Consider the following 24,356-nt stretch of genomic DNA (forward strand, 5'->3'; position numbering starts at 1 on the left):
ACTAAGGTCTACAGTCTTCTATGTTCTTCGGCAGTGTAAGAAACTTAAGTGTCTAAGTCAATGCAATCAAAAGATATGGCCATTTAACCTACATATACGAGGTGCATTCAAGTTCTAAGGCCTCTGATTTTTTTTTGTCCGGACTGGAAAGAGATAGAAACATGCGCATTGTTTTAAAATGAGGCCGCGTTCATTGTCAATACGTCCCAGAGATGGCAGCACCGTACGGCAGATGGAATTTTACTGCCAGCGGCGAGAATGAGAACTGTTTTAAATACTTAAAATGGCGACGTTTTCCTTACTTGAACAGCGTGCAATCATTCGTTTTCTGAATTTGCGTGGTGTGAAACCAATTGAAATTCATCGACCGTTGAAGGAGACATGTGGTGAGGGAGTTATGGATGTGTCACATCGAGTTAACGTTACGCAACAGTTTCTTCATGATGATAACTTTGAAGTGATTCCTCATGCTCCCTACTCACCTGACCTGGCTCCTAGTGACTTTTGGCTTTTTCCAACAATGAAAGACACACTCTGTGGCCGCACATTCACCAGCCATGCTGCTATTGCCCCAGTGATTTTCCAGTGGTCAAAACAGACTCCCAAAGAAGCCTTCGCCGCTGCCTTGGAATCATGGTGTCAGTGTTGTGAAAAATGTGTACGTCTGCAGGGCGATTACGTCGAGAAGTAATGCCAGTTTCATCGATTTCGGGTGAGTAGTTAATTAGAAAAAAAAAATCGAAGGCCTTAGAACTTGAATGCACCTTGTATTATGACTGGCAAACCTAGGGTACTTCTCGGTGTACCTGCATCCTGAAATTTGGCTATAAGAAGGTTTTCACAACATAAGGGAAAAAAAATTTGAACATTGTGAATTTTTAATTACCTCATGCAATTTTTTTTTTTCCTCATTTGCTATATGACTGTGTCTGACCATCCGTCTGTGAAGACTCCTTTACTTCACAAACCGGTAGGTGTACCAAGTTGATATTTATGTCACATACTAAAGTCTACCATTCTTTCAGGAGCTTCGAAGTCAATGTAATCAAAAGCTACGGCCAGTTAAGTAACATTTTTTGAGACTTGTAAACTCATTCATCAAAACCAATAGGGTACTTCCAGTCAAACCAAAATTATGAAATTTGACAAGAAGCAAGACTTCACAGTACAAGTACAGGAAAATATTGGACATGTGTAGGAAGAGTGTTTTTTTTTGTTTTTTGTTTTTTTTTTTTTAATTCCTTTATTTGAAAATATATTTACAAAGGGGTTCATCAACATGCATTGCCCTTTCACGCAGCAGTCACATCTATCTTGTGAGAGTTCTTTATATATCTTTTACGTTTTCCTTTCTTTACAGCCCTGTAACAGAAACACACTTATATGAGAAACAAAATACACACAGCAACAATAAACTGACAAACTATTAGCAATAAACTAAGTTACATTTTGAAAACAGCGTTACTCTATTGAAACATAACCCAATCGAAAGCGTGTGAAACGTACATACAGACAACACATGAAAACAGGTTTTTACTCTAGTTTCATGTAAAATCTTAATTTTCTAAAGATGAGATTGAATTACATTGAACCTTGAAATACTGGGGCTCGAATTACCAGGGCTCTATTTCTAGTTTATCCAACTGTGAATATCTCAACGGGTTAAAAATATATCAACGGTTAATGTGTAATATCTCGTGTCATTTGCTATTTCTGCTGACCCTGTAGTAAAACAAATAATCAATCGCCAGAATAATAATAAAAAAATGTTTCAGAGCTGAATCAAATTTATCAGAACATAGCAGGAAATATTTTCTTCCACATGAAAGACTACCATTAATGCCAAATATTTTGAGCATGTGGATAGGAGTAACAGGAGAAATTGGTTAGGGGCCTAGTGGAAAAAGAGACGAGATAATCTGAAGGAGGGAGGGGGATGGGGAGGGGGAAGGAGTGAGGGATGGAGAGACTTACTTCTGTTTCACTGTTGGCTCAACAATGCTTCTTCTTTGCAAACTCTTAAAACGATCATTGAGAAGATTTCCCTCTGGTTTCACACCACGAAGACATCCTTTAAGTTCTTCAGCCAAGTTAAAATCCACATTTGGCTCCTCATATTTTGTTTTGCTTAGTTGTTTGGGTTCAGTCTTTTTTAGAGCTTTAATCTTTTCTCTCTTCTCTCTCAGCTTGGAAAGCTTCTTCTCCTTTGTATCTAATGCTTTTTGCACAAACCTCAACCTGATGCAGAATACAACAGTTTTAGGAATATATTATATGAAATTTGAACAACTTATGACATACTGGAACAAAAAATAGATGAACGGTGAATAAAGATGATATACTAACTTGTATATGTCAGCAATTTTTCGCTTCTCGATGATAGCTTGCTTCCGTTTCAGTTCTTCCATTTGTGCTTCTTTCATTTTTCTACGCTTTTGTTTTGATTTTTTCAAGTTCCTGGCTGGAGGATTTATAGCCTTATATTCATTATCACCATTATTCTCCTCGTCTGTGACTTCACTGGTTTCCTTCTCTTTTGCTGGCAGCCCTTCAGACATTTCACTCAACCATTCTTTCTGCACAAGAGATGTATTATCATATATCAAAAAAACAACAACATTAGTAATCATCACACACACCAATAATAAGATCTGCTGAAAATGCTATATTATCTTACTTTTCTAATTTCTGGAGTTACAAATGAATACATCTGAGTGGTGACTCTGTTTAAATGTTTTTCTTGTTTTATTACTTTCAGCTCATCATCTGCAACTTTCTTCAGCAATTCCTGGTGGTCTTCAAAAGAAGGATTGTAGGAAATACCTAAAACCAGACAAGAAATCAGATAGATGAGAGACCGCAAAAAGCTCACAAATAAATTTGCATATTTGTTAACAACAGAGTGAATAAAAGTCAGTACTAACAAATAATGTTGCCACATTTCACATGAAACATTTGGCACTTTGTTTAAATTATGGTTAATACGGGGAGTCAATATTCCCTCAGAAAAAAACTTGGAACTCACCTGGATGTGGGTTCTCTACAGCTGGAACATTTAAGGGCTTTTTCAGCAGCAGCTTTGGAGCCCGTTTTACAAATCGGCCAGTGTTTTTTACAGTATGTACCAGAGTAGTGGGTGTTAGCCATTCAGAATCTGTCCCAAGTGAGTTATCCTGGCTACTACCTGCAAAATTAATTATTTGAATTTTATGTTCTCAAAAATAACTTCACTTGCAAACAATACATATGACTGGTACAGTACTTCACAAACAGTATTCTAACATTATACCATATAGTTCTCTTTTCTGTCATTACTGGTAACTGACAATCAACATCTGCTAAAGCATACTGCAAGAGACTTGAGTGACAAACTACATGGGCTATTTAGCTCCTCCTACTTGATATTAGTTTCCCTGATCTCTGGAGAAGGGAACTTGTCCTTCAACATATCCTTGTATTCTGACACCCTCGACTTAACTTCAACTACCATACAAACTGCATCTCTTTTATCCGGGCTGCTAGTGACAGTCACTCTATAGGAGGCAGCAAGGAAACATGGGAAAGTTAAAAGAGGTGTCACTTGTGGTACTATGCCTGCATGCTGCCTAATGAGAGCCAACAAACTGTTTCTACAACAACTGCTGCTATGCTACTCAAGCTTTGCTCATGGCCTCTACTTGGATTAGTGGTGGTGTGCCGTCAATAACTGTGGCTAAGAACTACTTTTTGAAATGAAAAGACTCATTACTCCAGAGAGAGACAACAACAGCCAGTGTTTTAAATTATTTGTATTCTGTGCTTGTGCAACAAAGCAAGATGTGGGTTAACATAAAACTCTGACTGTAATTTGGCTTGGAAACATTCATTTGTAGCTGTATATGAAAATACAACTGTGTGTCCTCACACTACTAAAATGATAAATCTGTCATCTTCAAGCAATTCAATTACAAATGAGGTGGTCTGAAGACAGCAGGCACAACACATCTGTATCAGCAATCATTAGTAACACTTCCCCATACGATCTTCCACAGTGCTGTTGTCCGATCTTTATATTTTTAATTTGGATTTTATGAAAGCTGATATTTATGTAGAAACAAGATAGACTAGTGAGCATCTATCACTTTTAAAAACTCTTTCATTTTGACTTTTGAACAACATTGAAGTGTTCACTGCGTCTACGTATCATTCCACTTGTTGATAAAACTACATTCATAAGGCTGAGTTTACTTTCTCTGCACCACTTATGTCCCTGCTGCATTATACACATGAGAGAGTCCTTTTGTGTTGTTTTATTTAGGAAAACTTTTTATTTGCCAAGATCACAAGGAAGGACACATCTATTACTGGTTTCGACGTGTTAAGTGGCCATCTTCAGATCACACAATACAAAGTAGTGTCTACATTGACTGCTGAAGCCAAATGCTTTGTTACAATTGTGTTTACAACCCCAAGCTCAGAAATTGTGATTAATAAATATACATGTATTAAATATAGTGTCCACCATTTCATTGTGAAGTGTAACAATACATCATAGTTACATACTAAGACAGCAAAAGCAGCCATATTGTTGGCTGATAGCATTGGATGGAGCTATCCAGCTGACAACAATGGGCAGCTGTCGCAATAACTGCAGTATATTGTTTTCTTGAGAATACTACTGGTAACACTGTAAGGTGTGATATGCAAGATCATTAAGGCTGCTATGTAAGCTTCATTTTCAGAGATATGACACATGACTGATGCCTCTTCTTCCTTTTAAACAGGTGCAAGCTGTTGACTGACACCCCTATAACAATAACATTATTTTTCAGAATCCTGTAGAATGTACACTGACTGACAGATTGATGCCCCCTTCAATGTCAGTTTGTGCACTCACAAATGCAGTATCTGAGCAATAGGAAACTCAAAGTCTTCAAATTATGGGCTGATGCCTTATTAAAAACATGACTCAATTTTTACTTTCCGGTATGATAAAATAACAAAATTTTGGTTTTCCAATACGATAAAAGTAATAATTATTCTTACCATTATCATTCCACAAGTCAACTGAGAATTCTCCTTTCTTTGGTCTGTTTAACTTTCTTTGGGCATTTATTATTCTGTTACGAGCGGCATCAAGTTCTCTCGCTGTCAAAATGCCTTTACTTTTCCTCTCTTCTTCAATCTTCTTTTTAATTGGATGTTTTCTCTCTTCAGGAGTTCGGACACGATTTCTGAAATTAATATGGCATCATTTCATATATTTTCTTATGTAAAAGCAATAGTTGACAGACAGTTGATGGATGAACATTACAGCACAGAGTACAGATACACTAGCATCCAATTTTTGTTTATTTCTTGTGTCAGAAGCACAAGTAAGGGCAATACAGCAATAGACACATGCAATAATAATTTTATAGACTCAAATACAAAATGCACAGAAAGGATTCTACTTAATTTGACCAATCAACAATGATTCCGCCATGTGTTCTAGGGACAGTCAGTTCCTGGTGCCTGGTCGTATTTTAAGTACTTGCTCCTAGCGGGTAACACCTATGAACTATCTTGCATGATTACCTTACCTCAACTGATACCACGAAACTCTTCCTTGAGTTGTGCCTGTGCTAATAGCTGTTGAAACGGGAAATGAGTAGCAGATGTTGTGGCTTTGGTCTTCTTTTGCCTGGCTGCTACTAATCATTTGTCTTGGGGTTTTATTCCAGCAAGACAGTAAAGACGCAATATGTTGTGATGTGACACGTCTGATGAAGTATTACATCTATGGCATATGAAGTGACTGAACTGATACCACAATCAGCAAGTACATTCTGCCATGGAGTAGCATAAGACTCAAGCAGAAGATATTACTATCTTTGACTAAGCTTTCTAAATGACCATAAGGTATTTAATAGAAGAGCAGTCTTCCAGTAGCATTCCTTTCCCGTTTATCTGCAAACTTTTTGCAATTTCCTTGTTATTCAAATGACATAATAATATCTTTTTTTTGTAGCTCTTTGTCTCTCATTGTTGTTCTTGAAGTGGGTGGACAATGAATGTAGGACTTTTGCTCAAGCTTTCAAAACTGCTTAGCTGAACTGTGATAGCACAATCACGTGCAGAAATTAAATACAGCTTCTTCACGTAGTAGCTGACCACAATATAGATATCAACTAGGATTACGTGTTACCACACTTCCCAAGGGCAACCTACTTTCCAGTCTCCTCCATTAGTTACTTCATCCTTGAAACTTTAAGAGGAGTCTTCAATTCTCATAAAGGTTCCAAATGGTCTGGTTGAAATTAATGTCCTCCGAGGTGATGTACATCTCTTGATTAGCAGACAATTAGGTGTGGTATGATAAACAACTGAGTGTCTACAAATACTGTATTTTAAGGCCAACTTCTATCATTTGGAAGATGGGAGCTTTTTCCTTGTCAGAGTCCAATTTGTGAGATGATAAGTGGAACAATTTTTATCAAAATCTGTAGGAGTAATCTTCCGAGCATGCTGTAAAGAAGAAATGGAAGGAACTCCCACAAGAAAGAGTATCTGTACATAAAATACTTTGCTGTCACTTGGAAACTGTTTTTGCATGAGCTAATTCCTCCACTTTGTAAGCAACCACTCATCCAACAAAATGCTGCAGCCTACTGCCATTTTGTAACAAAGCAAACCTCATTAGGTTACATTTCCATAAATGCTGTCAGAGTTTTGGTTAACACTCAAGGTTCAAAATACACTGATGAGTCAAAACATTATGACCACTGCCCACCACAGGATTTGATGGCATCTGGTACTGTTGCAGGCATGTGATGCGGTAACAGAAGCATGCAAGTGGAGCAGACACAGATGGGGGACCCTAGCAAAGATTGGGCTGCAAACAGGGAAATCCATTGAAATAAGCAACTTTGGCAAAGGGCCGATTATTATTAAGCAGAACCTGTGAAAGAGTATCTTGAAAATGGTGAAACTCGTCCAACGTTCACATGCTACTGTCATGAGCATCTACAGAAAGAGGTTGGAGGACAGCAAAACTACCACTAGGCACTAAATGGTTGAACGTCCACTACTCTTCACAGAACTTAGGGTTCAGAGACTTGTCTGCTCTGTGAAATATGACAGATAGTGATCCATGGCCGGGAGAACACAACGCTAGTGTATGCGCAAGTGTTCTCAAGCACATCGTTCATCATACATTGTTGAACATGGAGCTCCACAGAAGACCACCCCTAGGTGTTCACTTGTTGACCCAATGACATCATCAATTACAATTGCAGTGGTCATGGGATCATCAGGATTCGACTGTCGATCAATGGAAATGTGTCAGCTCTTTGGGTGAATCACATTTTTGTTATAGTAGGTCGATGGTCATCTCCATAAACAATGGCATCAAGATGAATGGCGGCTCAAAACGAGTAATGTGCCACAGAAACAGGCTGTTTGGGGGCAGTATTATGCTATGGAAGACATTCACCTGCACTTGGGTGGGAGCTTTGGTAGTAATCGAAGACACACTGACAGCTGGGAACCAACTGCATCCCTTTATGCTTGATGACTTCCCCAAAGTCAGATTTCTGCAGTATAGTTATCCGTGTCTCGGGGCCAGAACTATGCTGTGCACTCATGTTGATGTTTCAGGGACCACATTCACCTGATATAAATACTAGAAATCATCTGGGTTGCTATTGGGGGCCATCACCACCTATGCCAATCAGTGGCCCATTACTTATGCAAATTACATGACCCGTGCATAGACATATAATGCCACAAATCTATCCACAAACTATAGGATCCCTGATACACAGAATCAGTGACGAATTTCATTCCAAAGACAGACAAATAAGGTATCAAGCAAGGGGTCATAATGCTTTGCCTCATCATTGTATAACAATAATAGATAGTGAATATTACTTAATTCTGTGGCAGATGGTCAATGGCAATGGAAACTGCCAGCTGGATCTTAAAACCGATACCACCCATACAGCTGCATGAAGCAATGTCTAACACCCATCATCATGCTCATACCATGAATATGTAAATTTTTGCATGCCTGATCTGAAAATGAGCCTGAAATCACTTGGAAATTAGTTTATGGAAATAAATAAATATATCACAAGTGAGTGGTTTAGTGATCCATATTTATATTGAATTTAAAGTCATTAAAGCATCCATGTTTTTGTTGTGGCCTTCAATCAAAAGACTGGTCTGATGCGGCTCACCACAGTAGCTGTAGTGGACAAGGCATTTGGATTCTACTTTTGCCGAATGTGAGTCCTACTGCCTTGCCCACTGCATTGCCTCAATTTATTACAGATGAAGAAACTAGAATCATCTGGAAAATAGTGCCACAGGAAATTTACAAAAATCCAGAGGATCCATAAGGTATGAAATGTGGAAAAAGAGAAAAGGGTTGCAGACACAATGTTTATCATCTGATAAAATTCCCACATGCTATTTGATAGTGGAACGGTCACGAAATGGTCTGAAAGTGGGTCCATGAACCCTCTGCTAAACACTCAATTGTGAATTACAGTGTAATCATGTAGATGTAGACGGTTTTATCCCAACAGTTAAAATAAGAATAAAATTATCTAAATTTGTGCAACTGGATTTTCATATCTGTTCTTTTAATCCTTAAGTTTAAACTGGAATTTGCAAGAATGTTTTACAATAGCTACAGCTGTCAAGAATTATCAAATGTTTCAAATATTAAAAAAGGTACATACGTATACCGGTATGTCACTTCATGTATGGTGGACTCTGTGAAAACTGAATAATCGGATGATGTAATTTCAGAGACTATGAGGTGACTATTTACTGTTGTATCATTCTTATGTCTTCTTTAAATTTACATTTTAAATATTGCAAGTAAGATAAACGGTAAACGTCCACAGCCACACCTGGATACTTAAGGATTTATAATGGCTGCCTCCAGTTAGTCAAGTGGTAGGAGCCTCGTGCAAATGGTAAACTGTCAGCATATCTTCACGGAGTGCATAACTCTTAAATTTCATGTAATTTAGCACAGTATTTATTTATCAACATAATGTCTTTGTATGCCCACTTTAAACCATTTATTCTTAATTTTCATAGGGTTACTGAAAATAAAGGCAGTTCAGTTATTAAAATGTTTTACATAAGTATCTGACTGCCATAAACTTTATTGTAATCACTTTTTTGGTCGAATTGCTCAAAGCACTGTCTGTCTCTTCCATGCTGCAATCACAACACTGACCCAACAACACATTCTATGCAAGAGGTCCACAATCTTCCATTACTACTACATCTTACATCCACACTTATTACTGTTACAGCTATCCCCATTCAATCCTCAACCTCTCACCAGTATCCCTCTCTGCTCTGGCGTCACCCTGGTGTCACCTGTCCCATTGCACGAACTGACCTTCAGTCCCGTACCTACATCTAAACATGCAGCTCTTATTAAAGATCTCTAACATTTGCTTCATTCCAAAACATCCCCAACCACTGTGAGTAGCTTGTGTCTGCATCAGCTTCAGAGCTGACCAACATACTAAAATGTTCCTCATTAAAACATTACTGCCACCAGAAATCTTATACCTCTCACAAAGTTTATTAATCCTACATAAAACTTCTTATCCCCCCTCTAATCTACATGGCACACAGAAAAACAAAAATACTGGTGTGTCTCACATTGGCAGGCTTCAAAGCCACAACCAAATACAACTCAGCTGCAATAGAGCAACACATCCAACCTATCACCCAGAACCTAAAATACTACATAACGGATATCACCTACCTCCCTCAATGCCTTGAATCATTTTCCCACTTACTTCCACCTGACATCTTCCTCATACCCATTGACAGAAACACTCTTTACGCCAATCTCTCACATGCATGATTTGTCAAGCTTTTCAACAATATTTTTACCGACAACAATCTGGTACTCTCCCAAATATTTCATTTGATGTCACAGTTGCCAACCTCATCCCTGCCCTTAAATTCAACTCACTGAAGCTCACATCTGAACTTCAGTCCACAACAAATCAATGACTAAACAATACTCCACTTCGGCAGCTGCCCTACTCCCACATCAAATGCTCCATTTGCTAGTGCTCTAGTATCCCAGTTAGTATCTGCTCTACAATCATCAAACCCCTCAACATCTACACAAATATCAGGAGGTGGCCACAATACAACTCTTATCAGAGACTAGGAGTAAATTAAATTGATTTATAGTCATACCTTTTTCTAACTGGGTCCTGTACTGCAGAATATGAGTGCAATATTTCGAAACACCTAACAGGCTTTTGCCGAAGTGCCTCTTTTTTAGACAAATGTGTTTCTGGTTTGTCAACAACATTGTCTGCAGTTTCTTCTATTCGGAATAGGGCTTCATCTGGTCGGTCTTCAAATGGTACCCTGTATAAAAACAATAAGGTAATTTGTTGCATTTCACATTCTCTTTATATGAATATAATGGCAAAAGAAAAACATACAGCAGAACTGAACAATGAACTCAATCAAAAATTTATACAACACAAATACATGATTCACATTAAAATTTTTTCCAGCACAATACTCAAAAATCCCTTGCTGGAATACAAGCAACATAATTACTGGAGTTAACAACTCACGATCTACTGTAGGTGCTCAGGAGTATGAAAGAGGTAGGGAAACAAGCTCAGTGGGTTTATCATACACAATTTACGGAAATCATGGAGAACACAAATTACATGGCAAGACAAGGATTTAAACTGCAATTCTATCAAAATGCAGCTCCAGAGTCTTAAAACTAGAGTGTCACGCTGACTTGCTGTTCATAACCAAGAATTTTGAAACTCAAGATGATGCATATAGCATTGAAACAGGTTATGTTAATAAAAATACTTTGAAATTGGGATAGAAAATTTTTGTATTACTAACAGTATCCCAATGAGGATGTCACCATTTCAAATTAAACTGAATTTCAATATTTAGTAAGTACATATAACAGCTTCTAGATCTCTGGAAATAGTTCACATCAGTCTTTCACAAAAACCTATAATCCTAAAAATAATACAGAAGCAAAATAAATACTGCCAGTGTTTTGTTTGCATATGAATGATGTAACCTAACATCATTACGTCACAGGTCACATAAAATTTCTGTACATGTGATCCTAATACCATGTCAATTAGCAACACTGATCAGAAAAATATCATTATTTGAGCGGACAGTGGAGTATAGTAAAAACCAGAAATGATATAGCATCAGAATTTAGACTGTGCTACTTGTGATATAGGCGAAAATTAATTAAAGATGGAAAGGGACTGCACCTGTTGTGTATGGAGGCAGGACTAACTGGCCATGGTCCATAAGCAGCTAGAAGCTGTTGGCCATTGTGGACAGCTTTGAGGTTGCTGCCCTGGGCTACAGCAGCACTGGGCCACCTAAGATGAATGATTTGGTATCTCTGGGGCCTACAGTATTATCCGGGATTTCGATGTTGCAGCACTTTCTGATCTGTGCATTCTGGCTGGTTGGCAGACACTGCATTGTGAACAATGGCAGGATTGTGAATCTGTGTAGAAGGCATAGGTGGGTATGGGTTGCACTGTTGCCCCCCTACGCCTTAAAAAAAAAAGAGCAGCAAGTTAGATGTATTGCCAAATGCTGAAACTACATCTGAATTAGCACATGGTGGCCTCATCGTTGAGACTGGGGCCAATCTTCCTGAAAGGTCCAGCAGACTGGCACAGAGGATTGATTAAATGGCGAGCAGATCAGAAAGGAAGGCCAGGGTCCCCTCTGTTTACTTCTTGGGTGATCATGACTGAGATGTGGAGCAGGCTGTGCTGGCAGCCACTGAGAGCATTGGGTACACCACACTGCAAATTGTGGGCCATGTTGGCACGAATGACACATGCCAGATGGGTTTACAGCCCATCCACAGTTCCTACTGGTAGCTAGCCTTGTTTGTAGGGTGGAAGCAGGGCTCGTGTTTTGCAGTAATCTTACCAAAAGTGATTGTGGTCAAGAGCAAAGGCTTACATCACAGGCACAGATAATTCTGCAACAATCTTGGATATGGATTTGTTGACCTCCGCTATTGGACACAATTGTATGACCATTCTTACATGTGGCAGAATGTAAATGTGGGTGTTTTAGGATGGACGAATTCCTCTGCAAGGTGGATGAGCCATGTTATAATTTCAGATGGGGAAGAATACTACCTCCATTGATTAAAGGGTGCAGCATTCTTCATGACAGGTCAAAAAAATAAAATCTTAATATGGTATCAGTTAACTGCAAGAGCATCTACAGATAAGCCCCAGAACTAGTCTCACTTATAAACAGCAATAATGACCACCTAATACTAGGGACAGAAACCTGAATGAAACCAGATGTTAATAGCAATAAAATTTTATATTCCAATTGGAACAAATATCATTAAGATACACTGAACACCAGTGGTGGACACATGTTTATAGACATCAAAAATACAATAATGTCTACTGAGATCAGTACGAAGTCCAAATGTAAAATAATTTGGGTGAATGAAAGTGTTAAAGGTGGATCAAACATGGCCACTGCATGATTTTATAGACCCGCTGACTCGGGGACAATAGTGGCAGAACATCTGAGGGGAAACTTGAAGAACATTTTGTGTAAATTTCCTGGTCATGTCATAGTATTAGATGGAGATTTAAATTACACGCTATAGGCAAAGAGACTAAAGTGATTAAGGTAGTTAGTAGGGACAGGAAATAGCGTGAAATTTTTCTAACTGCCTTATTCAAATATTAGCTAGACATGAGCACCAATTCATGAAAATAACATAAGAGCTGGTGACCAACAGGCCCGAACTTTTCAACTAAATTCATATAAACAAAGGAATCAGTGATTATAAGATCATCACAGAATTGCCGTATACAGTTGTAAATGGGTATATAGAAAAAGGTAGGAAGATATTTTTCTTGGTAAGAGTGACAAGGAAAATTTCTGATTACTTGAGCGATCAACATGAAAATTTCATCTCCAGCACTGACAATACTGAGCATCAATATACAAAATTCAAGAGTATTGTGCAATACCCTTTACATAGGTATGTGCCGAGCAAAGCTTTGAGGGATGAACGACCTACTGTGGCCTGCCAGCCATGTTAGAAAGCTGCTACGAAATCAAAGAGCTTCCATGTAAATTTAAATGTAGCTAATGCCTCGCAGACAGGCAAAATCTGAAAGAAGCCAAAATTTGTAAAAGGAGAGTCATCCATGAATAGTTCAATGAGTTCTAAAGTAAAAATCTATCTCTGACTTGACAGAAAATGCTACGAAGTTTTGGCCTTACATTAAATCGGTAAATGGACTGAAGACGTGTCCAGACACACTGTGACCATAATGGCACTGAAAGTGAGGATGACTACAGAGAAAACCATAATATTAAACATCTTTATCGAAAGTGGTTCTACTGATGAAGAATGAAATATAGTTTCTCCTTTAAATTGTTGCACAAACATCACAATGACAGGTACTGAAACATGTGACCATTGGATAGCAAAGCAAATGAAATCCCTCAACAGAGGAAGGCTACTGCACCTGACGGGACACAAAAACAATTCTACACTGAGTATGTGAAAGAACTTGCTTCTCTCGTATCAGCAGCATATCATAGGTTGCTGGAGGAAGGAAATGTATTACGCATAAAGACTATGCTATGATAATTAGACTGCAGGACAGTCACTGGAGCCAGACCTATCCATAAAATATCTCCAATCGTGCATACAGACTTATTTAAAATGGAATGACCACATAAAAATAATCAAAGGTAAGGCAGATTCATTGGGAGAATCTTCAGTAAATGTAGTCTATCGACAAGAAGGTAGCTTACAAAAACCTCTTTGGACCAATACTTGAATACTGTTCCTCAGTCTGGGATGCACAGCAGTTAGGATTGGTAAAGGAAATAGAGAAGGTCTAAAGAAGAGCAGGGTGTTTCGTTACTCATACCGGAAACAGGAAAGGGCAGGAGGGACAGTGGTACACAAAATACCCTCCACTACACACCATAAAGTGGCTTGTGGAGTACAGATGTGGAAGTAGAGCAGCATTTCTGTTTACTGAAGCTAGCTCCATGACAACTTTCAAGCATGACAACAAACAATAACGGAGGATCACATAGGGACAGGGAGAATGTTGAGTTTTCATTTATGCAGTAATCTCATGATTAACTCACAGCATCACTGGCTACCAAATTGTGGACTCTGTCAACAAAATGTTGCCTGTGCAGGAAAATGTTCGAGACAGGTTCTGCTTCCAGTTGGTCCTCTACACAAAGTGTGAAACTACAATGAAACTCAAAAAGCAATCCACTTATATTCATGAAATCAAAAAAGCATATGTGACAATCTGACTATCTTTTTGAAGTTGCATTCTATGCAACTAGTGTTACCAGCAGCATATCAGCTCATAGGGTAGTGGAAGATGTAATCCATTTCTGAAAGAACATAACAGCTCTTGAATGGAGACATGGATAACAACCTGAACAATAATGAAACACAGACTCGGTATTGTGAAAAGAATGGAAGTGTTAGAGAAGAATGGCAACTAAGTTGGTTTGCAAATAATAACAGGAATAATTAATTTTTTGTTGTGAAATTAAATGCAGTTACTATCAAGGCGGCTGAACATAATGGCTGTTAAACACAATCTGGAGATTGAACAACATTCCTGACAATTTGATCATGGGTTTCATTACACAGTTATTCCAAAAAGGTAATGAAAATCTGCCTGAAAATTATGGAAGTGTAATACTGCTTTCGCACTGATTAAAAATTTTGGAGGAGAACAGAGAAAAAAAGAGACTGGAGAATAAATTGATCTATTCTGGAAGTACAGTATGGATTTAGGAAAAACAGCAGTTTAATTTAGCTGATCTTTGCAACAGGAACACTATTTAAAAAGGTACAGAAGCATCACACTTGTCTTCCTACCTACAGAAAAAGCTTATGACAGTGTCCCAAGATCCTAAATCCGAGAGTGCCTAGCGAGAAGAAATGTATCCAAGGCACTTACTTAGACAGTACAGATGCTCTGCAGATGTGTCAGCTGTGTTTCAGTAGAAAATGTTTGAGATCAAATGCGGAGTCTGGATAAATCCCTTGAAATGACTATAAATGGGAAAAGATGTGTTGGGTGGTCAAGGAGAAGACAGCTCGACATAATTAAGGACATCGCTGAAAGTGGTCTGCTTTCAGATAGGGCCCATGTTGAGGAGCTGTACATGGATACAAAAAGCTGGAAGAGGCTTGTCAGCAGCACCTGGGTAACTGGCCTTGCAACCTGATAACAACTACTTTGCACGAATAATCAAACAGCAATCAATGAGATCACGTGTACTGTGTATCCAACCTACTTAACCTCTTGCAAAAAATTAACTTACGCTAAATGCACGACCAACACCTCATCAATAACTAAGTACACTGTAAAAACTGGAAAAACTCACACCTCACGCAATCGGTTGTAAACAATATAGGAAGAATTTTACAACAAAAATTTGTTCCAATACATAATGTAAATGAGTTATTTGCAGACTTGTTCAGCAACTCTACAAATTGTTTCCGAGTGTGTTGGTCAATAATTCACTTTTTACCGAGATTTTCACCATATACCAGCACATTTCTCAATTGGAAGATACAAATCCCACACAAACATGACCAGAATAAAACAATTAGCCTAATTCAAGCACAAGAATGATATATCTACACACTGTAACTTTACCTGAAAAGTTGCACTTTAAAACACTCCAGAGTACTGCAATATTTTCCCCAGTTGATTACAAAATTCTCTTTAGAGAAACCTCTTCACTTTGTAGGACAGCCTACACTCAAACTCAGCTAACACTATGGATGGAAACCTCAGCTAAACAGTGGATTATTCTATAACATGGGTCACAAATCCATGACATTTGATTGTACAGAAAGATCTTTGCAAAGCATGCAAACATCATATGGAGACCATTAAAGAGGCTAATAAAAATACTGGCCTCTTCAGCAATAAGAGAGAGATGCAGGTTTGTTTTAATGTAAAACATTTCTGTGGATTTATAATTCCTTGATATTCATAAATTAATGTAGGCCTATTGCATACCATAGCAATAATAGCGAAGCCACAGTTCTGGAATCTGAAACTTAGATGCATCTCAACTTTATGTAGGCAGTAGAATATTACTTCACACAATTTGGATTTATTAAAACAAAATACATTGCCTGCAAAAATAAAGAAAAAAAGAGAAGCACCAAGAAAGGTAGGACAACACAAAATGAAACTTCATGGGTTGAGAGGTATGTGATAATTATTTCAGTGTTTACAATAGTCCAACTTACAAAGAAGTTTGTAGTATGAGCCCATGTATCAGTATAATGCAGCATCCTCTCTCGCCTGAATGCAGGCACTGATTGGCTTGGGGAAGATGTCAAAGCCATTGTCTCCTCTCCTTACGAGAGCCGCGTACAAATGTTGTAACTGGTCACTGATAACCCAGATACCAACTCTGGGATGGAGTAAAGTTCCAAGCTGGTCCCACATATTCTATCATGAACAAATCTGCAGTTCTTGCTAGCCATGGGAGTATGTACCTCAACATCACACAGACAGGTGTGCTATGTGCCATGTACAGATAAGCACTGTTCAGTTGAAAAATGGATCCACAATACTGTCATTGGGAGACAACACACAGATGCAGGATGTCCGTGACTTTAAATGTTGTGCCGTCAGAGTTCTGTCAGTCACTACCAGCTGTGATCTGAAGTTGTCTGATGGTTACCCAAACCATGACTCCAGGAGTAACACTGCTGCACCTCTCCAAACATTGGAAGAATGAGACCTCTCCCCAGGTCATTCCCATATTCACTGACAACTGTAATCTGTGGTAGCGCAGAACTGCGATCATCACTGAATCCAATGTGATGCCATTCAGCAGCAGTACGCACTTCCTGGTCACAGCACAACTCCAAATGCAGCCAATTATGTTTTGGTGTTAGCAGCCCCTAAGCATGAGACAGTAATTTCCTAGTTCGGCTGCTGCTAGTCTGATCTATGGAGCGGGACGAATGCTACTTATTCTCAGATGGCAGGTGGATATGTGAAGGGACTGTGATGTGCTTGGTGCACAATACATCAAATGTCCCCTATGGTGGTCAGACATGGCCAACTGGAACCTTGACGACAATCATGCCTGCCTTCACTTTCTGGATGTAGTCTAACACCAACATCAAGCTTCTGTAACATCCCTATGACCCAGAAATCTGGATATTTAGTAAAATGACAAGCTAGCCAAATGGAGACCCATGAAAAGGTCTCTTTCAAAATCCATCTGGTGCTGACAAAGCTGTCTCGCCCAAGTTCAGAGCAATTCTATGTCCTTTACAGTGATTACCCATCAATTGATGCTCTTCATGTCCCTTATGTATCCTACCAGGCCCAGTGACAACACTAAATATTAAAACACTCTGGTCTATCTATCATAAGAATTGCAAACCTTATAATTTACGTACCCAACAATGCTGTGTAAGCGTATTAAGTTAATTTGACACCTGACTATATCTTCTGGGTGCTAGACTTTTTCTGTCAGGCAGTGTGATACTGATGTTTTGTAAATACTACAAATATACCTTTGCTCAATTAGGACAAGAAGCAATTAACATAGTTACAATTGTGATGAATTTGAAGGAAGGAAAGTTTCCACAGATGATGTCATTAGAGATTCTACAAGATCATATTGGGGGAAGAAAAGAGCCATGCTTTTTTAAACAGATCATCCTGGCATTTGCCTTAAGTGATTTAGGGATACAATAGAAAACCTAAATCAGGATGGCCAGATGGGGATTTCAACATACATCTTCCTGAATATGAGAAAATCTGACTTTTCATCGTTTTCAAGAGCAGCACTGAACTAGGCCTACTACCTCCTCCAGAAACTGTTCTGCACAATAAATCTAACTTTATTACAAATTTTCAGTGGTTGCTACCAGCCATTTTTGTGATATCGAGTCAAAGGAGACAGGTGGTAACAGAAGATTCATAGTTTCCCACGGCCTTCAGGCAGACTTCAAGTTTATACTGAGATATTATAACATTCCTGACAAATACTGAGGCACAATCAAGGCAGTTTCTATGTTGCACATGAAATTTTGTCTTCCAATAACAACTAACATTAAACATCAGTTTGTCATATTATATGAAATACACTGAGTGAATGAACTGCAATGTGGGCAATATGTAAGTACTAACATATAGCAGAATATCTTCCATCTTCAGCATCTTAGAAAATAAAAGGGATAATGCACTGTAATTCATAAAACACAATAGATGTTTTCCCTCACAGATTAACAATTAATATCTACACCTTTTAAATTTCTGCTCTAGGCGATTCAAAGCATGGGTGCACTAACAGATCATTTCCTTCTCCTGCTACGCCAGTCAGAACTGTAATCTTGAAATGCAAACAGTTTCCAGCCCTCAACAGTAAAAGTGCATTGCAGCAAGGCTGTGTACAAACAGTAGGCAGTAGTCGCACTAAGGCGCCTGATCCCTAATGGAAACTGACGTATAAGTCAACACTGGACTGAAATGTTTACCTTGCAAATTACGATACTGTCATTCACAATTTGGTAGTTGAAGCAACTTATCGTTACACTTATTGACTACTGGTTAGAAACGACTCATGTTCAGAAGTGCTCTACCTGAATGCAGGAGTAAGCTAAATCCTGCATCGAGTTTCGAACATCTAGAGCCGGCTTTTACTTCACATGCTTCCATAATTACCCCATTATTGATAGATAGCACTAAAACTTGACTTGAAAATATTTCACAGAAACAACTTCGTACTTTTAAGTGCACACAATATTTTGTGGGCAAACAAAAAATGAATCAGCAGTCAATACAGGATGTTCGAGAACATACATTTCCTAACAGAATTCGGAAGGGTATTTGAGATGGCTATTACGCTTAATTTGGTTCCATTTCATATAACACACCGCATGAAAATGTCGTCAAAGAGTCTAACTTACCCACATACTGAGGAAAAATTTCACTTGGAAAATGCAATCATTCGCACTACAAAACACCCCTACAGCTAGGTTGTCACAGGTATTGCCAAACATTACATTCCTAAGAGAAATGCTATAAGGCCAAACTTGCGATATTTCATATCAAGCTGGGAGATTAGTCCAAAAACGGTGACAGTAGTAAACGTAGTTGCGAACTCAGTTTATTTCGAACAGCAGTGCACCATTTTACCACAACCGAAAACCCCAATAGTGCTTTGGCATTCCAATACCAACACGTACTGCTGTCGTGCAACAAAAGAGACACTGGAGTAATCAAGAAAATTAATTTACACCGTATCATAACAATCACACAGCAAATACAAAATCTGTCACAGTAACAACAGCGCAACACTTCTTACCCCAAGCGTTCTTCTAGCCGTTTATCCTCAAGAAAATCATCAACATCTTTGATGTCAATGTATTTCCTCAATGATTTCTTCCGTTTTTTCGAAATATGTTTTTTCTTCTTAACTTCTCTAACATTACCCTGCAAGAGCTTCATATTGACCACGTTTTAACAACAGCCTGGAGGTGGAGCATAAACATACCAAAGCCGTTCACAGTTCGCACTCAATATAATCAAAGAGATAGTGTTCACATTGAGTATACAAGGTGGAAGTGTGACGGAAGTGCTAACTCTGGCGAAAAATATCATTTGAAATATCAGCGTCACCGCAAATAAAAAAAAAGCTCTTTCTATTTAAATGTGTAAGGTAAAAGGAAACGCACCATAGAAAATACTTCGCCGGATATATCTGAAACTCTGACAGGAACGCTATTAAATGACAAAACAATTAAGAATTGAGTGTATGAAACAATGAAAAAGTAATCCCGATTCAAAGAGATGATAAGCTACTATTTTCGTTAAGTATCATGCGTAATATGGATTTCCATATACATCTGAAACTTGTACACACATAAAGGCCAATTCATACTGGACGTCACGTCATCTCAAAACATTCCACAAAGCATTTCAAATGGGCCCATTCACACAGGCCGTCAATGGACTGTCACGTCACGTCAAGATTTCTTGAGCAAGATAATTTTAAGTCTTCGTCTGCTAACATCGGAAGTTAACCTATTTTCCCCGCGCTCACTCATGTCATATTGGTGGACTTTGTGCTTTTGTTTCTCATTACTATCCATTTTGTTCAAATGGTTCAAATGGCTCTGAGCACTATGGGACTTAACATCTCAGGTCATCAGTCCCCTAGAACTTCGAACTACTTAAACCTAACTAACCTAAGGACATCACACACATCCATGCCCGAGGCAGGATTCGAACCTGCGACCGTAACGGTGGCGCGGTTGCAGACTGAAGCGCCTAGAACCGCTCGGTCCCCATTGGCCGGCCTTTATTTTGTGGTTTGTTTTCGTTGCAAATTGCAAATGTTCCATATCTTCGGCATTGAGTGTCTTTCCACAAGCATGGTATTTAAATATCATTCTAAGTGAGAAAGTCTGCTATAAAGAAGGAGAAAAAAACAGTTGTTTATAACATTACTAGTTAGGTAAAAATACCACAGTGGATAAGATAAACATACTGTACTTATTCCTATAGATATTTTCGATGTATTTGTTTGCATATACTTTTGTTATCAAATAAACGTCGATGTTTTGAAATGGTGGTTAAATTCTCAGCACTTTGTGGCTACTATAAAAAATTGATAAGAAACATACACTAAGGAGTTTGTTTTGGCCATTAATAAATTATATCGTTGTTAGTTCTTCAAGTCCGATACTATACTCCTGCCACAGATGGCAACTCACAACCTCGCTTTCACCGATCGATACTGGGCTAAGCGAATTGATAATGACTGTGCATATGGAACCATAATAAAGAATTTGTTGAAAGTTTCTTTGACTAGATTAAATATAGTTTCAAACAATTTCCTAGATTTGGCAAGAGCGTTTTTCAAGAAGACATCACAATTCATAAACAAATTGTGTGAGAATGGATTCTGAGTCTTGTTTCATGAAAGAGCCTTACCATACTTAATACTTACGAATTTCTGCAGTTTGCAATAAAACATCGTATTCAGTTATATTGTACTGTGGATAAGACCAATAATGACTCTATGAATATGCATATAATTTAATTCTAATTTGTTGTTTATCCTGCAACATATACAACTAAATTGTTTGCCAAAATCGGTCTGAAGTGTATGCAAGCTAATGCTGTGCACACAATTATGATAGCTATGTCCAGTGGCACCAAGGAATCAGCTGAACCACTGCCTGTTCGTGGTGGCGAGCTATGTGATTGTCACTACGTTTCTTCTGACGTGATGTGAGCAACCTGCCACAGGTACTCCATGATGGACCATACCATGTAGTTAGCAGGCCTGACAAAAGATTCAATGTCGAAATAATGGCCACACTGACAGCTATCAATGTCAATACACTTAAGCCAGCCTTTCGTGTAACCACCACAGATCATGACACAGTTGCACCCACTATGGATATGACAAGCACATCTGCCATATCACCACACACTCCAGAGCAGCCACAATAGTCGTCAGAGCCAACCACCAGCAAACCAGCAGCAACCAGTATGTGACCTGTTGTTGCCCATTCTGGATGATACATCAAGTTTAATGAGAAGTACCAGTGACAGTAAGGGGATGGTATAGTGCTATACACAAATGAAGTTCCTGTGGAATATCTTCTTTGGCTCAGCCGATGATCTATATTTACTTTTTTTCTGATATAGCATTCTGTTGTTTTGTTTGCTCTTGCACTTGAATGTAATTTTGTATTATGGGTTATTTTAAAACTAATGAGGTAAGTTTTGTTAACCCACAACAGTTTAATCAGACAATAAATCGTTCATTTGGTCGGTATTACTCATGATGTGTTTACCAGGAGATCCAGCACAGGATTATCTGGATTATCTGGTTGCCTTTAGTGCTAGTTCATTTAGCGTTACCCAGGGTGCACGTGTAGTATTCTACTACGGACGCGAACTAGCCTTACACCCCCTCAACAATGCCCAAGCAAAAACAAAGCTCAACGTTCATTTCGAAAACAGGCAGCTAAACCATAATAATTACCCCAGATATCTAGGCGTCACCTTTGACAGAACCCTAACATTCAAGGAACACCTATGTAATACAGCCGCAAAACTTAAAACTCGAAATAATATCATACAGAAGCTATGTGGGACCACGTGGGGCTCTTCCGCGGCTGTACTGAGATCTTCGGCTCTGGGACTTGTCTACACAACAGCAGAATATGCCGCACCGGTATGGCTAAACAGTAAACACACAGGCTTGATCGATGCTCAACTAAACTACACAATGAGGATGATATCAGGAACAATAAAGCCAACGCCTTTACACTGGCTACCTATACTAAGCAACATTCCCCCACCGGACCTGCGCAGATGAACGCTCTCTTACGTGAGTACGGAAAAGTGCTGAACAACGAGAAACTGCCAATCCATAAGGATGTTCCTGCCCTGGAGATGAACAGATTGCGCTCAAGACACCCCTCTTTAAAAAAGGCAAAAAATACGCATCCTCTCAACCCGGATTATGGCAACCTCTGGAAAATGCGGTGGAGAGAATCTGTGCCCCAAAGCCTGCAGAATATGCCATGCATCAATGTCCAACCACCAGGATTCAATTTGCCAAGGAAAACTTGGACGACCCTGAATCGAATTCGGACAAATAACGGCAGATGTGCAGACAGCCTCCACAGGTGGGGTAAAATCACCACCCCGAGATGTGACTGCGGTGCGGACCGGCAGACGATTCGTCACATCGTGGAAGATTGCCCTCTGAGTCGTTTTGCAGGAGACCCCAATGAGTTTCTGACCGCGACTGAAAGTGCAATAGACTATGTCACAAATCTGGATGTTTGTTTGTGAACTTTTGTTTGTTATATACACTTTTTTTAAACACTTTTATATCTACAACTATATGTTACACACTGTGACTACTCTTTATTTCTGTGTCTTATGATTTTTATGTCTTTTCTATATGATGTGTTATATGCCATAAGCTAAATAAAAATAAATAAAAATAGACAATAAATAGTGTAGAATATCCATAGTCTGTGATTTCATAGACAAATATAAAATATACCTATGTGTAAGTAACAGAAGTTCAAATTAACATTAATTGTATAGTAACATTAATTTAATCAATGTAAATGTAAGAGAGAAGTTTAAAGAAGTGATGAGAAAGAGGGAACAGAGTTACAGTTGATCGGTAGAAGTCAATTTGTGTTCTGTAGCTCTTTAGATAAACATAGGATGCTCATACTGAATGTGAAAAAATATATTTCATTATGACATGTAATTAATTAAAGGCATTACAGTGATAAAAAATTGTTAAACAGTGTAACAAGTTTGCCAATTTTCTGGTCGATTTGTTTCATTTCATGCTAAAGTCCACTATCGATAAATCACAGAAACAATTACACGAGGTCAATGAATAAGATCTCGCAACATCCCACACTCCATACAGCTTGGATGTATCTCCTTGTGAAGCAATGCTTCAGCAATTGCAATCGTTCATAAAGTAAATAGGTTCTCGCCCTGGCTACACAGAGATGCTTTCTTTCTTTTCAACCCAGCTAAAAACAGTACAAGGACCTCATTTGTTGCCCACTTACTACTGGCAACTTGTGCCGACCAGGTCCATCCGATGGGGATGCTTTAGAAGTCGAGCATCTCTTAATGTCATAGGTGGCAGGGATGGCCCTGCAGCATTCCTGTACCTCTCTTTGAGACATGCCCACATCTTGTATGCAAAGAACTAGTCAGCTATGAATCTTGGAGCTGTTTTCATAATACAGCCAGCATGACTTGCTGGTACAAAAGCTGTGACTACTCTCAAGGTGTCTCCTCTTTGCTTGGTCACATTCTAATTGCTCTAATGGGCAATGATGCGCTTGTTTGGGTAGTGGAATCCTTTCTGAGCTATTTTTCAGAGTGTCATTTCGGTGCCATCCAGTCATATACGATGTGAATATTTCAGTGCAAAAATCTTATGCGATCCCAGTTCACAGAAAACAGATTCTTATGGAATATACAAGAGCTACCCAGTGTGTCTTTTACCTATAAATATTGGCTGTATATGCGTCTCTGCCCTTTGTGGCAGCTACAGTTATGTAATAAACCTGAATCAGACCTGCCCTGAGATTGCACTGTATCAGTACAATCTATCAGTCTTCCATAACAGTGTCCTCACAACTCGCTGCAGTGCTGTAAGTAGGGAACGACGACACGACATTTCAATTCAGTCAGTTAATAGATCTTATGAGGTATTGTGCTTTATGATCTGCAAGGATTCACTTAAAC

The 24,356-nt window shown here is 38.7% G+C and overlaps 1 protein-coding gene across 1 annotated transcript; it reads right to left on the minus strand.

Annotated features, from left to right (window-relative positions):
- Nucleotides 1-1,224: 1,224 nt before the first annotated feature.
- Nucleotides 1,225-19,634, minus strand: LOC124795314 (ribosome biogenesis protein NOP53). The gene is made up of 8 exons (XM_047259286.1): nucleotides 19,408-19,634; nucleotides 10,204-10,380; nucleotides 5,026-5,213; nucleotides 3,026-3,184; nucleotides 2,678-2,823; nucleotides 2,347-2,576; nucleotides 1,975-2,238; nucleotides 1,225-1,362 (listed from the first exon to the last, which is right to left on the minus strand). Exons 1-8 carry the CDS (start codon nucleotides 19,548-19,550, stop codon nucleotides 1,293-1,295), a joined length of 1,377 nt encoding a protein of 458 aa, XP_047115242.1. The 5' UTR covers nucleotides 19,551-19,634; the 3' UTR covers nucleotides 1,225-1,292.
- Nucleotides 19,635-24,356: the final 4,722 nt, after the last annotated feature.

Source organism: Schistocerca piceifrons, chromosome 4 (assembly GCF_021461385.2).
Source record: "Schistocerca piceifrons isolate TAMUIC-IGC-003096 chromosome 4, iqSchPice1.1, whole genome shotgun sequence".
NCBI classification, from domain to species: domain Eukaryota; kingdom Metazoa; phylum Arthropoda; class Insecta; order Orthoptera; family Acrididae; genus Schistocerca; species Schistocerca piceifrons.